Source organism: Brassica rapa, chromosome A08 (genome assembly GCF_000309985.2).
Source record: "Brassica rapa cultivar Chiifu-401-42 chromosome A08, CAAS_Brap_v3.01, whole genome shotgun sequence".
NCBI classification, from domain to species: domain Eukaryota; kingdom Viridiplantae; phylum Streptophyta; class Magnoliopsida; order Brassicales; family Brassicaceae; genus Brassica; species Brassica rapa.
Window position 1 is genome coordinate 13391936 of NC_024802.2, and position 16772 is coordinate 13408707.

A 16772-nucleotide genomic window follows, 5' to 3' on the forward strand; every position below is an offset into this window, starting at 1 on the left:
GGGTTAATGTTCAAATCTAATATATCAAGCTGTTATAAAATATAAGTGATGACTCAAAATATAAATATTTGTTTAGTATATATTCACATGTTCAATCTAAAAATCATATAATTCTAAACCAACAAAACATATTACTTATTTGAGGTTTAGATACTTAAGAATATACCGATAAAAAATACTTTACCATTCTTGCATATGTAAACTTGTATAAAATAAGAGATATTTGATTTATTAAATGATAAATCAGAAAACTTATAATAAATAGTTCAAATCTTTTATTCTTACAATTATAATAATTAGATAAGGTATAAGGGAGAAACAAATATTAGACGAATGATCAAATCTCTCATTCTTCGAACAAACTCAAAATAAAGTGATTAGAATCTTGTGACAAAATGAGAAAATGAGTTTTTGTAGTTACGGCGGGAAAACTAGTTTTGTGGTTTTGGTGGAAAACACGTTTTTACGATTTAGGCACAAAAACATATTTTTGCGGGAAAACGAGTTTTGCAGTTTTGGCAGGAAAACTCGTTTTGTAGTTTTGGCGGGAAAACATGTTTTGGCGGAAAACGAGTTTTTGCAGTTTAGGCGGAAAACGCAGTTTTGTGGTTTTGGCAGAAAACGCGGTTTTTCGGTTTTGGTAGGAAACGCGGTTTTGCGGGAAAACTGATTTTTACAGCCGGAAAATGCGTTTTTGCGGTTTAGGCGGAAAAATGTTTTTTTTGCGGTTTTGGCGGGAAAACACGTTTTTTGCGGTTTTGGTGAGAAAACGCACGCGTTTTTACGGAAAAACTAGTTTTTCAGTTTTGGCGGGAAATTGTGTTTTGTGGTTTTGGCGGGAAAATGCGTTTTTGCGATTTTGACGGGAAACATGTTTTTGCGGGAAAACGAGTTTTTTGCGGTTTTGGCGGTAAATCACATTTTTGCGGTTTAGGCGGAAAATGCGTTTTTTGTTTTGGGGGGGGGGAATGCGTTTTTGGCGGAAAAATGTGTGTTTGCGGTTTTGGCGGGAAAACGCGTTTTTCGGTTTTGGCGGGAAAACACATTTTTGTGGTTTTGGCGGAAAAACTCTTTTTTTTTTTGCGATTTTGGCGGAAAAACGTGTTTTGCGGTTTTGAAATTGAATCGTGGCCTTGGATGAGAATTTTGTTTACTAATGTTTTTTTTAATTGAAATCTAAATGGGTCAGAATTGACTCAACCCAATAGACCTATTTAACTTGTTAACCCATTAACCTGTTAATCCATTAACCTGTTAATCCGTTAACCTATTGGATAAAAAATAAACAGTTCATTTGGGTTAATGGGTCATCTTAGATTGGGTGAACCCATGGGTCATGACCCATTTTGACACCCCTAATCTTATCATGATATTTCATTAAGTTTTTTTGGAATAAAAAACAAGACAAAAATATTTAATATGAATGAAATAATATATATATATATATATATATATATAGTGCTTCCAATATTGAAAATAACTTCAATTTAAAAAAAGTGTATTTCTGGGATTGACACATGATCAAATAATATATTAGAAAGCATCTATTAAAAAAATAATTTATATACATAAAAATATATACATTAGAATACACACATAAATCAAAACAAATACCTTTTATTTATTTACAATCATGTTTTTGGTAAATAAATAAAACAATCATTTTATTTACTTTATATGATATATAATTATTATTTTTGTGATATTGACATAGATATATATATAGTATTTTCAATATAAATATTTATCATTGGCACTTCCTACTCATATGATTTTATTAATATTTGTATATTTGTTGTAACAAAAATTAAAACCTTTAATCAAACAAAACTTTATCTGAGATTTATCAATACAAATTTCAAAATTAAAATATTAAGATCTCACAATTTTTCAATGCAATTTTTAAATTTAACATATTTTTATATAGTATATAATTTAATTTAAACGATATTAATATATATATATATATTAATGAGACTTCATATTCATACGATTTATGATCATTTTTATCTTGCTTGAATAGAAAAAAATTAAACCATTGATCACAAAATTTTCAGTGTGAGATTTTTACAATTTTTAGTAATTTGTAGTCGTTTTATAAAATTTAAAATATAACATATAAAAAAAATCTAATTTTTAATTATATAGTTAATGTGATTGTTTATTTTCTTTTAATAGTATAAAATTAAACAAAAAAAAAGAGAATATACAAAAATTGTTATCAAATATGTATTATTCATAATCATTAATTATCACATATATGTTAACCATATTAAGTAGTTCTGTAGCTTTTATTTAAAAAATAAATTAAGAATATTTTTTTGTACACTAACCAGTTTGATAGTTAGTTTAATAAAAGATTTGAAGAATCGGTGATGTCATGCAGGGCCGGCTTGCAAGGGGGGACAAGCGGTGCGACCGCCCCGGGTCCGAGCCCGTGTCCCCACGTGTAATGATAAATAAGGGACCCAATTTTTTATAAATTTATATTTTTATATATAAAAAAATTATAAATATAATAAATAAAATTGAAAAGGGCCCAAAATTATTTGATATGTATATAGTTTTATTTTCATTACAAAATATACAAAATATTATTGATTAAATTTTAAAAATATTTTAAACATTATCTTTATATAAATTTTAAAGAGTAAAAAAAATTTTTTTGCCCTAGGGCCCCTATCACTGTTGAGCCGGCCCTGATGTCATGTACTCGATTCTTCTCTGATATATTAATAAAAAGTATAATATATATATATTTACATGAACCAATCTTCCATCAAAATTCTTCTCTGATACAGGATCTCTAGTTTCTAAATTTTGACCCTATACGTAATACGTGTAGTGTCGTACTCATATCTCTCTAGCTCTCTCTTCTACGTTTATGGCAGCGTTAGAGACTGTAGGGCAGTGACAATTCCACCACTTGCGTGTGTAAGCGGAGATAGAATCTTAAAGGGATCTTAAAAGTATCTCCCTTTCTTCTTACCCATCTCTCTCTCTATTAATGTTTGGGACTCTCGCTTCCGGAGAACTCGAAACCGCCAGATTGAGGCGTGATTTAGGGTTTTCATGCGGTGGTATAAGAATGGAAGGCGAGCAGACGCAGAAACTCGTTGTGGGGTATGCTCTGACTCCCAAGAAGAAAAAGAGTTTCTTGCAGCCCAAGCTTGAAGTCCTGGCTAGGTAACCAAACATAACACTAATGTTACATACATAGTTTTCAAAATTGTGTTACAATCTTCGATGTGTTTTCTTGTCCTGAGACGAATGTTCGTTTGATTGGCGTATAATACTGAACCGACAATGTGTTTTCTACTTTTAAAAGGATATTTAGGACTTTGACATTTTCACTAGATTTGGTTCTTGTTTCCTTACTCCTGTTTTGGTATAGCTATTGTTTGTTTGCATGATTCTATTGTGGAGGACCATAGCCACTAGCAATTGTCTTGTCATGTGCCATGTTTTTGTCTTTAGCTTGCTTAGACTTACACTAGTATACTTGTGGTATCAGGAACCTTGTTTCTATGGGAATATTCCTTCTTTTTATCCTTTTGGATTAGTCTCTGTTGGAGTTTGACTTTACCCTCCTTTAAAAAAATGCACTTGATATTTTTCCTTTTCTGTGGCTTGGAAATCTTCTTCACCCACATGGGTTGTTTTAGTTAGAACAATGACTAACTCTTACTTAAGATTATCTCAAACAAGGATTCTATAGTTCAACCACATCCCACATGGGTGTTTTAGTTAAAACAATGACTGGTTCTAATTAAAAAATATCATGTTAAAGAATCTCTCAAACAAGGATTTTATAGTTCAGGGATAAATCTTTCTTAGTGAGTCGGTTTGACGTCTGGTCTAGTACTTTTGCTTCTTTCTAATCACCCCATAGCTTTCAGGCTTTTTTCTTTTTACAGCAGAGTTTTTGAACAAGTGTTAACAGTACTACTTTTGTGTGTCTATTTTAGGAGAAAAGGCATTTGCTTTGTCCCCATTGATTTGAACCGTCCACTTTCTGAACAAGGGCCATTTGATGTCGTTTTGCATAAGGTTTGTGAGAATTATAAGAATGCTTTCAACTGAACCTTTTTAAATATGTATTTCTGCTAAAAATCTTATGATTTATGATTCTGCATTTGCAGTTGCTAGGAAAAGAGTGGCAAGATGTTATTGAGGTTAGTGGCTGCCTTTTGGTTTGAGAGTATTTTCCATGTAATGAGACTAGTGTGGGAAACACAATATCTTGTTTGACAATCTCATGTTTGTAGGATTACCAGCAAAAACACCCGGAAGTGACTGTGCTTGATCCTCCAGGTGCAATACAACGTATACATAATCGACAATCGATGCTTGAGGGTTTGGCAGATTTGAACCTGTCTGATTGCAGTGGTAATCATTCACATTTGTTATTTATACATTAAGATCAACCACTTTTGTAAATTTCTCTATAAGTGATTTTGGTAAATCTTTGTAGGCAACATTTTTGTTCCAAAGCAAATGGTTGTCTTGAAAGATTCAGCATCTAGTGCTGATAGAGCCGTAGAAGCTGGTCTTAAATTTCCATTAGGTAGAAAAAATTTCAACATATATATTATTTCCAATAAACTTGGTCTAAACTTGATTCTTGTAACTTTGTTCCAGTTGCAAAGCCACTCTGGATCGATGGAACTGCAAAATCACATCAGTTGTTCTTAGCTTATGACAAGCGCTCGCTTGCAGAACTTGATCCACCTTTAGTCCTGCAAGAGTTTGTTAATCATGGTACTATTGTGTTTTACGTTACACTTTAGTATGCAATTGTCTCAAACTATAGTATGCATCCTAAATTCACTTTTTGGTGTCTCAAGGTGGAGTTATGTTCAAGGTTTTTGTGGTGGGTGATACTATAAAAGTTGTGAGACGATTCTCTCTACCGAATATTAGTAATTGTGAAAAAGCCAAAGTTGATGGCGTCTTCCAGTTCCCAAGGGTTTCATCTGCTGCTGCTTCAGCCGATAACGCTGACTTGGACCCTAGTGTTGCTGAGCTACCTCCAAAGCCTTTCCTAGAGGCCCTTGCAAAAGAGCTACGAATCTTATTGGTATATAAACTTGCTGCTTCTTCACATTTTTTTTGCCAATCAAGTCTGTTTTGTTTTAAGTTGTTGATGCTTTGTTTTGAATAGGGACTTCGGCTTTTCAACATAGACATGATCAGGGAACATGGGAGCAAGAACGTGTTTTATGTTATTGACATCAATTATTTTCCTGGTTTGTATTTGAAGCTTTTCTGTACGTAGTGTGAATATGATTTTGTCAGATAGATGAACTTATAGTCTTTGAAATTACATTTACAGGTTATGCAAAGATGCCAGATTATGAGCAAGTTTTTGTAGATTTCTTCCACGATATGGCGCAAGTCAAACAGAAGAAGAGACATTGTAAATGAAGAGCCTCTGAACTCATGCAAGGAGCTGTGAGAAAAGTATAATGACTAAACTAATGATGGATTTGTACAGAATTAGCTCTCATCCCTTTTGGAAGCTTTATGAGATGACAAGTTTTGATTAGTGATTCTGAGTATTTTTTCAACAACTCAAAACGTTTTAGAGAAGTTGCTAAGGATTCGAAAAAAAAAGGAAAAAAAAATTGCTATAGGATTCATTTTACCACAAAAAGTCATCCTCAATATTAGGCCTTACTCCTTAGCAATTGTCATTGAACCCGAAATCTGAACCAAACACTAGCAAGGAAACTTAAAGATTCAATCTGCAAAATATATATTATGTAAAATGGTATTTTGAATTACGAATATTATCCAAACTGGAAATGAATCCAAAAGATACTCAAAAAATTTGAAAAACCAAAAAAAAAAACTTGATCTAAAAATTGAAATTAGTATCCAAATAAATAGTGAAAACATAAATAAATATTTCAAATATTTAGTTTTATGTTTATTTTGACATGATCGAAATATTATTGACTGGAATCGAATGAGTTCAGATCCAGAATAGATATCTGGCATAGATAAATTTAGTTGAATCCAAATTATTATTAACCAAACATGATTCATACTTGAATGGGATGGGACATGACATACGAGGCAAAATCAGTATGGCCAACAGAATTTCGGTTAGTTACATAAACCAAACCAAACTAAACCAAATAAACCGGTTCAATCAAATTTGATTTCGTCAACTCTTACTCTCTTTCTAAAACGCAATCCTTAAACCTCTTCATCTCTTAGCTACTCCTCCCAGCAATGTCTCTCCTCCTCCGAACTCTCCCTCTCCGACCTTCCCTTTTCCTCTCCGCCACCGCCAACGCCGCCGTTCTCTTCCTCTTACCCAAACTGAGAAACCCACTTCCCCGAACCCGAAGAGCCTTCTCCAACTCCACCGCCGCAGCCACCTCCATCGACTCCGTAGTGAAACCGCCTCCTCCTCCTCTTCCTCCGTCGGTTCTCAGGTGGGTTTCTCGCACAGAGCTTTGCGGTGAGTTATCAGCCGAAGACGTTGGAAAAAGAGTCCACCTTTGCGGGTGGGTCGCCCTCCACCGAGTCCACGGAGGTCTCACTTTCCTTAACCTTAGAGATCATTCCGGCATTGTCCAGGTCTTCCATCTCAACTAAAGTCTTCAACTTTGTATATTAGTATTTAGAAAGTTTCTTCTTACCAATGCACTTAAGTTGTGTTCGATTCTATTCATTTTGGGACTTTATGTTTTGTTAATGTTCGAAAGTTTTATAATTATTAGGTTAGGACGCTTCCTGATGAGTTTCCTGAGGCGCATGGCTTGATCAATGACATGAGGCTTGAGTACGTTGTTTCAGTGGAAGGTACTGTTCGTGCTAGACCAAATGAGTCCATCAACAAGAAAATGAAAACAGGAGTTGTTGAGGTATATGCTTTATCTTCTCTCATTCATGTTTATATATGTTTTGGTCTTTCTGAAAGTTAGTAGGTTGTTGCATTAGGTAGTTGCAGAGCATGTTGAAATATTGAATCCTGTGAGGTCAAAGCTTCCCTTCCTCGTTACTACTTCTGACGAGACAAAAGATTCGATTAAAGAAGATATTCGCTTAAGGTGAAATATTAGCTATCTTTCATGGTTGGTCTTTTTTTTTTGCTTTGAAGCTCCAAGTGCTTAAATGATGCTTTTGGATTTTGTTTGTTTATTGGTAGGTTTCGATGTCTTGATTTACGCCGTCAGTAGATGACGAATAATATTGTTCTTCGCCATAATGTGGTAAAACTGATTAGGAGGTATCTAGAAGACTTGCATGGGTTTATTGAGGTACTTCCTTCTCCTTTTGAAAGAGGGTCTGCACAGTTCTTTTGGTCTTACCTAGTTTTTGTTTTTCATCTTGGTTTGTTGTTTGTGTTAGATTGAAACTCCAATACTCTCTAGATCAACTCCAGAAGGCGCTCGAGATTATTTGGTTCCCTCAAGAATTCAGGTGCATTTGTACTTCTTTTTATCTTGATTTAATCATAGTTTATAGATCTGATTTTATCAAATGTCTGTTTCGAAGTCAGGAACATTTTATGCTTTGCCACAAAGTCCTCAGCTCTTCAAACAAATGTTAATGGTCTCTGGGTTTGACAAGTATTACCAGATAGCAAGGTATGTATGAATATGATCTTTGGCTCTAAAGCATGGTCTAGAATAAGACTCCCTAGCATACGTGGCGCATCATGCAAATGATTTTTCTTTGGTACTTATCAGATGTTTTAGAGATGAAGATCTAAGAGCTGATAGGCAACCTGAATTCACTCAGCTTGATATGGAAATGGCTTTCATGCCTATGGAGGACATGCTCAAGCTGAATGAGGATCTTATTCGTAAGGTAAGGGCTCCATTGAGCTATGTTGATGATGTTTTAATCTTGTTACTTCGTAATGTGTTTTGCGTCCTGTAATTCTGTTCCTCATTTTCTTCGTGAATCTCTTCACTTTAGTGATATTTTGGTGAACTCCAGCACTTTTTTATTATTTGAAACTTCTTGTGCAGGTCTTTGCAGAGATCAAAGGTATACAGCTACCTGATCCATTCCCAAGACTGACGTATGCTGATGCAATGGATCGATATGGTTCAGATAGACCAGATACAAGATTTGATCTTGAGTTGAAAGACGTAATATTATCTCTGCATCTTGGTTATTTAGCTAACTGTTACAAAGAAGTATATAAATATCTCTTTGCCTGCTTTTGTTTCCTGCAAGGACATAATTGCTTATGCTGGTTTTTAGCTTGACTTAGGTAGTGCGTTAGAGAGCTATTTTCCATATTTTGTACAGAAGCTGTGAAGTCTATTTTAATGTTTAAACTCCCAAGTTTTTGAAATTGCAGGTGTCAAATGCTTTCACAGGATCGTCCTTCAGGGTTTTCACGGAGACCCTTGAAAGCGGTGGAATCATTAAAGTACTATGTGTGCCTTTGGGTGCTAAAAAATATTCAAACTCAGCTCTCAAAAAAGGAGATGTTTACAATGAAGCAATGAAATCTGGAGCAAAGGGTCTACCGTTCTTGAAGGTCCTGGATAATGGTAAATAGATATATCATGCCTACTGCTATATCTCTGTCATTCTTTTATAGTAACATTCAGCGCTGATTAGGTCCAAACTTCTGATGCAGGCGAGGTGGAGGGAATTGCAGCATTAGTGTCTAGTTTAGACTCTGAGGGTAAAGCAAACATTGTGAGACAATGTGGAGCAAAGCCTGGTGATCTTATTTTATTTGGAGTGGGTCCTGTTACTTCTGTTAATAAGACCCTAGACAGGTTAAGACTTTTTGTTGCCCATGACATGGATTTGATTGACCATGTAAGTTCCTCAATTGGCTAGTCACTTCTTTTTTTTCCCTCTTAATGATAGTTTATCAGATTAATGACATATCATGTTTATTATATAGTCCAAGCACTCCATTCTGTGGGTAACAGACTTCCCAATGTTCGAGTGGAATGAACCAGAGCAGAGGCTTGAGGTCTGTGAGTTCTTAATCTGATTTCTTCCATGAGATGAGATTAATGGCCAAATATGTTGTTTGCTAATATGAAATTACCTTTTCTCTTCAGGCATTACATCATCCATTCACAGCTCCTAGGCCTGAAGATATAGATGACTTACCTTCTGCAAGAGCTCTCGCTTATGACATGGTCTACAATGGGGTCGAGGTAAACAAAACAGCTTGGCCATTTACTTTTTTATGAAACAATGGTTTGGGAGATTTCTTTGATACGCTGTCTTAATTTATAATAGATTGGTGGAGGAAGTTTAAGGATATATAAGCGGGATGTCCAAGAAAAGGTTTTGGAGATCATTGGCATCTCAGCTGAAGAAGTGAGACTCATTTTCTAAATTGACATCTACAGATTGTAAGCCTTGTCTCATGTTTTCTTTTCCCTGCAAACAGGCTGAAGCGAAGTTTGGCTATCTTCTGGAGGCTCTTGACATGGGTGCTCCTCCTCATGGTATGTAAATTTACACAGGCTTCATTGATTCAACGTGTCCTTTCATGTGTCGGGATATTTAACGTACACCATAATCAACCCGTCACTTTCTGCCTTGGATCTTTAAGGAAAAATGGGATTAAATTTGTCTGACACTTTGTTCAATAACTTGATGGCACTCTTGTGATGATGCTGTTGCTGAAGAAGATTGTTCAAGCATGGTTGATGAAGCATTAGTATTTGATATGTTATTTCAGGTGGAATTGCTTATGGATTGGATAGGATGGTGATGATGCTGGGAGGTGCGAGTTCCATAAGGGATGTAATAGCTTTCCCAAAGACAACCACAGCGCAATGTGCCTTAACCAGAACTCCCTCTGAAGTCGATCCAAAGCAGCTCCAAGATCTCTCCATCCGCACCAAATAATAGCTCTGAGAAGATGATCAAGTAGAGATGTGGTAATAATAGTATATCGGAGGCAAACCTCTTGTCCACATCTTCTATATATCCTTAACACCATTGGTTATTGATTTTACAGAAATTTGTATGGATATTAGTATATTACTTTTTGAAACGATATTTGAAGAGTTCCCACTTGAACATAAAAGATAAAAAAATTACCCACAATAAATTTTTTGAGTTGCTGATTATTGATGTATCTTATCTATACTACAACACGTGGATCTTGTTCAGATATTCATGTCTTCCTACGGGTGGAGAGAGAGGGAAAACTGACTGAGCTTCGATAAATCTACAGAGAGAGTTTATAATAAGGGAACAAAGAGGGCAAACTTTGGAGAAAAGAAAGAGTGCAAAGGACATTGGCAAGGCCCAGACAGAAGAGGGTCAAGTAGGAGTGGGCGTTCGGGTACCCGTTCGGGTTCGGATCGGGTATTTCGGATTTTCGGGTATTTCGGTATAGAGGTGTAGAACCCGTTCGGGTATTTCTGTATTTCGGGTCGGGTTCGGGTATTTTTAGTTCGGATTCGGTTATTTCGGATCGGCTTCGGATATTTAGATTTTGAAAAAAAAAAAAAAAAAATTTATTTCTCAAGTTTTTTGTATTTAAAAATTTAACTTTCAGTTAACTAAGTTTTTATTTATAATAGATTGAACGATTAATAGATTTGTACATAACATTTTAAAACTAAAAAGGCATTAATTTAGTTATTTTTTTTTAATTTTGGATGTAACTTTTTGTTAATTTTTGAAATAAAAAACTTGACATGCATTTTTTAAGTGAGTAGCAAATCATTTTTTCCGTAATTGTATGTACATCATATGAACTTAAAGTATGTGTAGTATCAATATAAATATTTTATATAAAATGAGAGATATAAACTAGAAATATAAGGTTAATTATACATGTGTTCGGTTATCTTCGGATATCCATTCGGGTTCGGGTATTACCCGTTCAGATTCGGGTATCCAATCTCTCCTTATTCAATACTCGTTCGGGTATTTTGCTATTTCGGTTCGGATTTCGGTTCGGGCTTTTCGGATCGGGTTCAGGTGCCACTTCGGATATCGGGTAAAGTGCCCACCCCTAAGGTCAAGCGAAGACTACTCCCTCATTTTATTATTTATTTATTGGGGAATTAATTTACAATTATTGACAAAATTTTATATAAATATTTGCTGTGATAATTATGTAATCTTTTGAAATATCCTCAATTATCAGAACTCATTCTAAATTTGTAATCGTGAAACTGAAAATAATTTTGGAAAAAAAAACATGTCATTTTTTTGTTTGGAATGGTGAATCCTCTATGTAGATGTAGTACGTAGATATTGTTCCTGGTTATAATAGCACAACCTTGTATGTCTTGAAAAAGGATTTATAACAAAAATATACATTTCCAAACAAAAAAAATCTTTAGATGACAAAACCTAAAATTAAATAGAACTATAAAGGCATGATCACTGATAAAAGAAATATTTTAATATAATATAATATTAATAAATAATAACGAATAATTATATTAAAATAAGTAGGTTAATTTTAAACTGAAAGAAAATTTGTACAATTACAGAATGGAAGTTTCTAGCAAAATTTTAAAGTATCTAAATTAAAACCCGTTTTTCATATTTCTCTTACTTTTTTTTCAGAAAGTAATTCCACGAAATCCAATGAGAAACTTCCGTTATTAGTATCCTTAGATATTCAATTAATCTGATTAAGATGCTTTGTAAGAGAATGATTTCAGCATTGAAAACTTAATATGTGTATGAGTCATTCTTGAAGTGGTCAAAGTGGACTAGACAATGGATCAAGACCACAACAGTCTAAGAAATATATTTGTTGATTGAGCAGGTAGTAGTACACATTTGATATATCGTCTTATTTGTGCTCTTTTTTTTTAGGGTCAACCTGCTCTCTTTTTTTAATAAAACATATGTATTTTCTAATTCCAATTAATGAGACCAAACTTTTATTTTTGGTTCAAAGATAGGAGAATTTTCTATAACTTACACAAAATCAAAACATAGGAAAATTAGTTGATGTCCCACACCATGTGCAGACTAATATATTTATATATCTAATAATTTTTAATTCTAATATTTATTTTTAATAATTTCGATACAAATTTAGATTAATATTAAAATTATAAAACTTCAATATTCATACTGGTAATCAATGTGTTAAATTACCTTCTTTTGTTTCATATTTTTATTTATGGGATGTGGATTTTGGATCAAAAATATTTTCTATAGTAATAATCAAATTAGGAAACTTGGATTTGAAATTAAATACTTATTGTATTTGGACTGAATGTATTATAATTAATTATAACCTATAAAATGTTAACAAAATAACAATAGCCTAGAAGTATTCAATCCGGTAAAACTGAACCATTTAAAACCGAACCAAAATGAAGTAAATAGTTTTGATTTGGTAGTATCAAATAAACCAAATGCGTGTTATTTTGAAAACTCTAGTATATGGACATGGTTTAGGATATTAACCCATCCAACCGAATAAACCGATTAATTAAAATATATTAGTATATTTATATATAAATTTATAATAATCTGTATTTTGAACAATATTTTCAATAAAAAACAGAAAATTGGCTATAATAATAGTCATTAAAACCATAAACTAAATATAAGATTAACATAATTATGATACTATATGTAGATACTATTAATATCAATTGTTAATATATATTTAATTAAATGTTTTAAATATCATAATAATTATATATTAGAATTTTAAAAATAATAGTATATATATAGGTAGAATAGGTTAATATTTATTAATTATCTTAAAATATTATGATAAATTTATATATTAAAATAAAAAAATTAAATAATATTATAAGTTAAACTAATGACTTATCCTAAAATCACGGAGAATATGACAACTAAACAAATTCACTAAGATCATGGAAAATATGATAAGGAAGTAAATTCACTTATCAAATAATAGTATAGATTTCTCATTGTGTCACGTTTTCAATTGACTATAACTTACACAATTTCAAAACTTCGGAGAATTTTAACTTTATCCTAAGTTAGCTGCCAATTTTCAAATTTACTTTTGTTTGAAAGATAGCTATTTTCATATATACCTTAAATCTGTGATAATATTAAAATAACTTTCCTAAAACATTTATAAATATTAAATAATAATTTATAAAAGTTAATAAACCCAATCACACCTTTAAATACTAAAAATCCTAAACACAAATGTTAGAGTATTTGATTAAAATTTTTTTTTGAGAAGTGGTAATCGGCATATTTTAATCAATTTCTCTCAAAACATTGTGAAATGTATGCACGTTATCTATGCTTTTAGACAGGTCCGGCTCTGGCCCAGTGCTGGAGGTGCATTTGCACAGGGTCCATTTTTTTTAACTTTTTTCAGCTTAGTTTAGGATCCTGTTAAAAAAAAATTTTGTATAAAGAAATAGGTGTCAAAATTTGTGTAGTACATGACCTATTTTATGTTTGAGACGGGCTTGGTTTTAGATGTGCAAAAGGTGATATATATGTTTTTTTTTTTTAACTGAGGTGATATATATGTTCGTAGAGCTGACAGTGATGACTATCTAGGACAGCTAGGGGGGATGGAACAATATTTCTAAAATTATTAGTTTTGGCTGTGGATTATATATTTTAGAGTAAAAAACTTGTATTTTTGGTTCAAAGATCGATTTCTTCCATCAATCGCCTAGTTCTCGATAACCAAGGTGATGAAATAATAGCTAGTTCAGAATTATGTATTTCTAGAAAAAAAAACAGCAAAATGAAAACGGTACATCGATCTATATTAGAAAACATATTATAGAGAAAATAAAAATTAAGCTAAACGTTTGGAAACTCTTTAAAAAGGATTCAACTAATGGTTTGGAAACGCTTTCATCAAAATGCAGCTAACGATTTTGAAATTCTTGGCATATTATCACAACTGAAAAAAAGGAGACTTGTACATACTACATAGCAAACAAAGCAAGTGCATGCCGTAGCATTGCAGTTTTCTTATTCCATTATAGAAACACACGCATAAATATGGTACAAAAGACGACCGGACCAAACAAACCAATCATTATTAGCTTATATATGAACAGCATAGAAACAAACAATAAACACATAGACTTGGAAACATATTCAAAGGAGGGGGGATCATAGGTTATTTCCTTTTAGTAAGGCCACTGGCCAACAATGTTACCGGGAGGATCATAGTTGCAAGTAATATAGGTTCCACCACTGATGCAGCTCACTTTTGCACATCCCAACTTAACCGAGTTTCTCCAAACAACCTGAGTATAGCTTAAGCACTTTGTTAACGGATCAGCACATGTGTTGGAATTATAATCGTAGTCAGATTTCTGGTTAACCCACGCTTCAACTGCTTCAGCGGCTGACATGCTAGCACTATTCCAAGCGAGATTCTCGCCATAGGGCCCTGGCTCGCCATTGGGCCCCTCCGAGTTTTTCAAAGCGCAGTCGCCTCTACGCTGGTTCGCATAGGTAGTGGCATAAAGAGCCACCCGAACGTCCCACGTTAAAGGACCCACCCCAACCGCAGCTCGTGCTTCGTTGTGAGCTGCCAAAAAGTCTTCTGGTCTGTCTTGGGATTTTATGGGAGCAATAAAAACGAGGAAAATGGTCGTGGCCAAGATTAGGTTTCGAGATTGGATAAAGATTTTCATCTTTTTTTTGTTTTGAACGTTTAGAGTTTTTAAGTTTTGGTGCTTCTTAAAAGTGAGGATTATAACCAAGTTATATAGTAGGTGGCAGGGAAACTTGTGAAATGTTCTTTTACTTTCCGAAGCTATCACTTGTGAAATTTATATTGTTAAATAGTTAGAAAAACAAAAAAAAAATAGTTAGAACTTAGAAAAGAATGCGTCTTCGGTCATATAGTTGGCCAGTTCATTAAGAATTATATTCCTAGAATTTAAATTTCTCTTAAATTTGTTGTCTTAATTATTTGAAGTACGAGGATGACCTTATGAAACATTTTAATGACTTGTTTGTCGTATAAACAATATGTATGGAACAATATATATGTATATATATGGAACAAGTATAACTTGAGATGATTTTCTTGTGTGTTTGTGATTAATGCTTTTAGAAAGTTTACAATTTTATTTTAGCAAAAAAAAAAAAGTTTACAATTTTACATGTATATAAATGATAGTTTATGGTTTGCGTCAACTTTTCAATTGACTAGAAGTTTTTCCAAACACTATGAACTGATGTACGCAAGATATTTAGGGTTTTAGACAATTTCTAATGTATTCCCTTAATTTTTTTCGTTTAAAATAGAGTAATTATAAAATAGAGATGTGTTTCTTTTAACGTATTTTTATCTCTTAAAATAAATATTTTTAAAAGTTTATTTTATTTTATAATAAGTTCCTTTTATTTAGTGAAATTTGAAAATTAACCTTATGTACTTTAACTTTTGCAATTCTTTTATAAAATTTTGATTTTGTTTAAACTAAATTTTAAAGACTATTATGTAAACAAAAGTGTGATTTTATTTTACAAAAAAAAAAACTGCATTTCTCTACAAAATATTTGTTTTAGCTAAAACTATGAAAGTTTGAAAGTTGAGGAACAACTGTGAAAATGAAATAGTATGATTCTATAATAAAAGAATGTTATTTTTGTCTTTATATTTATAGAAAATAGCAATTTTAAAACAAAGATGAGTTAAAACATATTATTATAATATATAAAAGTAAAAGTATCAATGAGTTGAAAATATTTTTAGATGCGCAAAAAAAAGAATATTTTATAGAGATGACCCTTAAATTTTAGGGACTATAAAAATTAGTTTGGCCACCTTTTAAGAAAAACGCAAAAAAGATTAATCTAAAGTGGACTCATGTGGAAGCACCGTGGCTTAGTGGTCAAGGTTTAAAGGCTTCTACACCCAGGTCTGGGGTTCAAATCCCAAGCAATGCAATTTCTACAGAAAGAGTTCTGGGTTTCAATTCTCGGAGAAGGCGAATTATGCAGAAAATTAGAGAAACTGCTTACAAGAGATTTTCAGCATGGTGCAAGGAGTACCGTCAGGAATGGATCTCATAGGGCTACTCAGGGTGATGCAGTCAGGCGTGAATCCTCATAAGGTAGGTAAAATTGTCGACTGTAATATCGTCTATGTAATATTTCCCATAATTTGTAATAGCATAATTAACCAGACAAAAAAAAAAAAGTGGACTCATGAAGAATCGAAACTGAACAAGGGTTTAAAAGACAATTTTAGGCTCCGAATGGTAATTGCGGTTTGAGCGGTGCGGAACAAGCAGTTTAACTGCGGTGCGGTTTTAATAGGTATAAAAACGTATAGATATATGGTATATGTAAAGATTTTTGTTATTATTAACTGCGGTACAGAGCGGGACGGTTCGTAACATTCGAAGTATTAGTACTGTGCGAACAAAAACTAAACTTATTAGAGTGCCAGACATGTGCTTCCTTGGTTTGGTCAAAAGGCCGGCTTCGTGTAGAGCTGATAGTGATGACTATATCGGACAGCTAAAGGTGATGGAACACAATCTATAAAATTATTAGTTTCAACTGTGGATTACATATTTTAAGAAAAAAGACTGACTTGTATTTTTGGTTCAACGACCATTTCTTTCATTAATCACCTAATTTTCTGATAGCTAAGGTGTGATGAAATAATATTCGAACAAATTTCATTAACAACACTAAAAAGGTTTTATCACATAATGAAAAATAATAGCAATCATTTAACAATAAAAGATTAAATTGCCCTAAACTTTAAATCAATACTCTTAAGTTCTTAACCCTTACTCCTTAAACACTAAATCCTTTTTTTTTTTGATCAACAAACACTAAATCCTAAATCATAACCA

At 32.8% G+C, this 16772-nt stretch overlaps 3 protein-coding genes across 3 annotated transcripts; 2 read left to right on the plus strand and 1 right to left on the minus strand.

Annotated features, from left to right (window-relative positions):
* Window positions 1–2948: 2948 nt before the first annotated feature.
* LOC103849070 (inositol-tetrakisphosphate 1-kinase 2) lies at window positions 2949–5616 on the plus strand. The gene is made up of 9 exons (XM_009125890.3): window positions 2949–3186; window positions 3969–4050; window positions 4143–4175; window positions 4269–4389; window positions 4475–4567; window positions 4642–4761; window positions 4848–5080; window positions 5165–5249; window positions 5336–5616. Exons 1-9 carry the CDS (start codon window positions 3008–3010, stop codon window positions 5425–5427), a joined length of 1038 nt encoding a protein of 345 aa, XP_009124138.2. The 5' UTR covers window positions 2949–3007; the 3' UTR covers window positions 5428–5616.
* Window positions 5617–6240: 624 nt separating this feature from the next.
* On the plus strand, window positions 6241–10079 carry LOC103849071 (aspartate--tRNA ligase, chloroplastic/mitochondrial). The gene is given in 15 exon segments (XM_033276694.1): window positions 6241–6591; window positions 6735–6878; window positions 6955–7064; window positions 7163–7274; window positions 7366–7437; window positions 7513–7604; window positions 7707–7827; window positions 7992–8114; window positions 8330–8525; window positions 8615–8802; window positions 8891–8962; window positions 9054–9152; window positions 9238–9318; window positions 9392–9449; window positions 9686–10079. Coding segments are annotated over 15 exon segments (1989 nt in total). The 3' UTR covers window positions 9856–10079.
* Window positions 10080–12077: 1998 nt separating this feature from the next.
* On the minus strand, window positions 12078–16702 carry LOC117127546 (pathogenesis-related protein 1-like). Its single transcript, XM_033278141.1, has one exon. It carries the CDS (start codon window positions 14586–14588, stop codon window positions 14076–14078), a length of 513 nt encoding a protein of 170 aa, XP_033134032.1. The 5' UTR covers window positions 14589–16702; the 3' UTR covers window positions 12078–14075.
* Between the last annotated feature and the right edge of the window lie 70 nt (window positions 16703–16772).

What these genes read in the sequence shown, in the direction of transcription:
- LOC117127546 (XM_033278141.1), bottom strand. Translation starts at nt 14,588, where the DNA reads ATGAAAATCTTTATCCAATCTCGAAACCTAATCTTGGCCACGACCATT.
- LOC103849070 (XM_009125890.3), top strand. Translation starts at nt 3,008, where the DNA reads ATGTTTGGGACTCTCGCTTCCGGAGAACTCGAAACCGCCAGATTGAGG. An exon ending in TGGTCTTAAATTTCCATTAG is followed by an intron (nt 4,568 to 4,641) that starts GTAGAAAAAATT and finishes ACTTTGTTCCAG; the next exon opens with TTGCAAAGCCACTCTGGATC. An exon ending in AAGAGCTACGAATCTTATTG is followed by an intron (nt 5,081 to 5,164) that starts GTATATAAACTT and finishes TGTTTTGAATAG; the next exon opens with GGACTTCGGCTTTTCAACAT.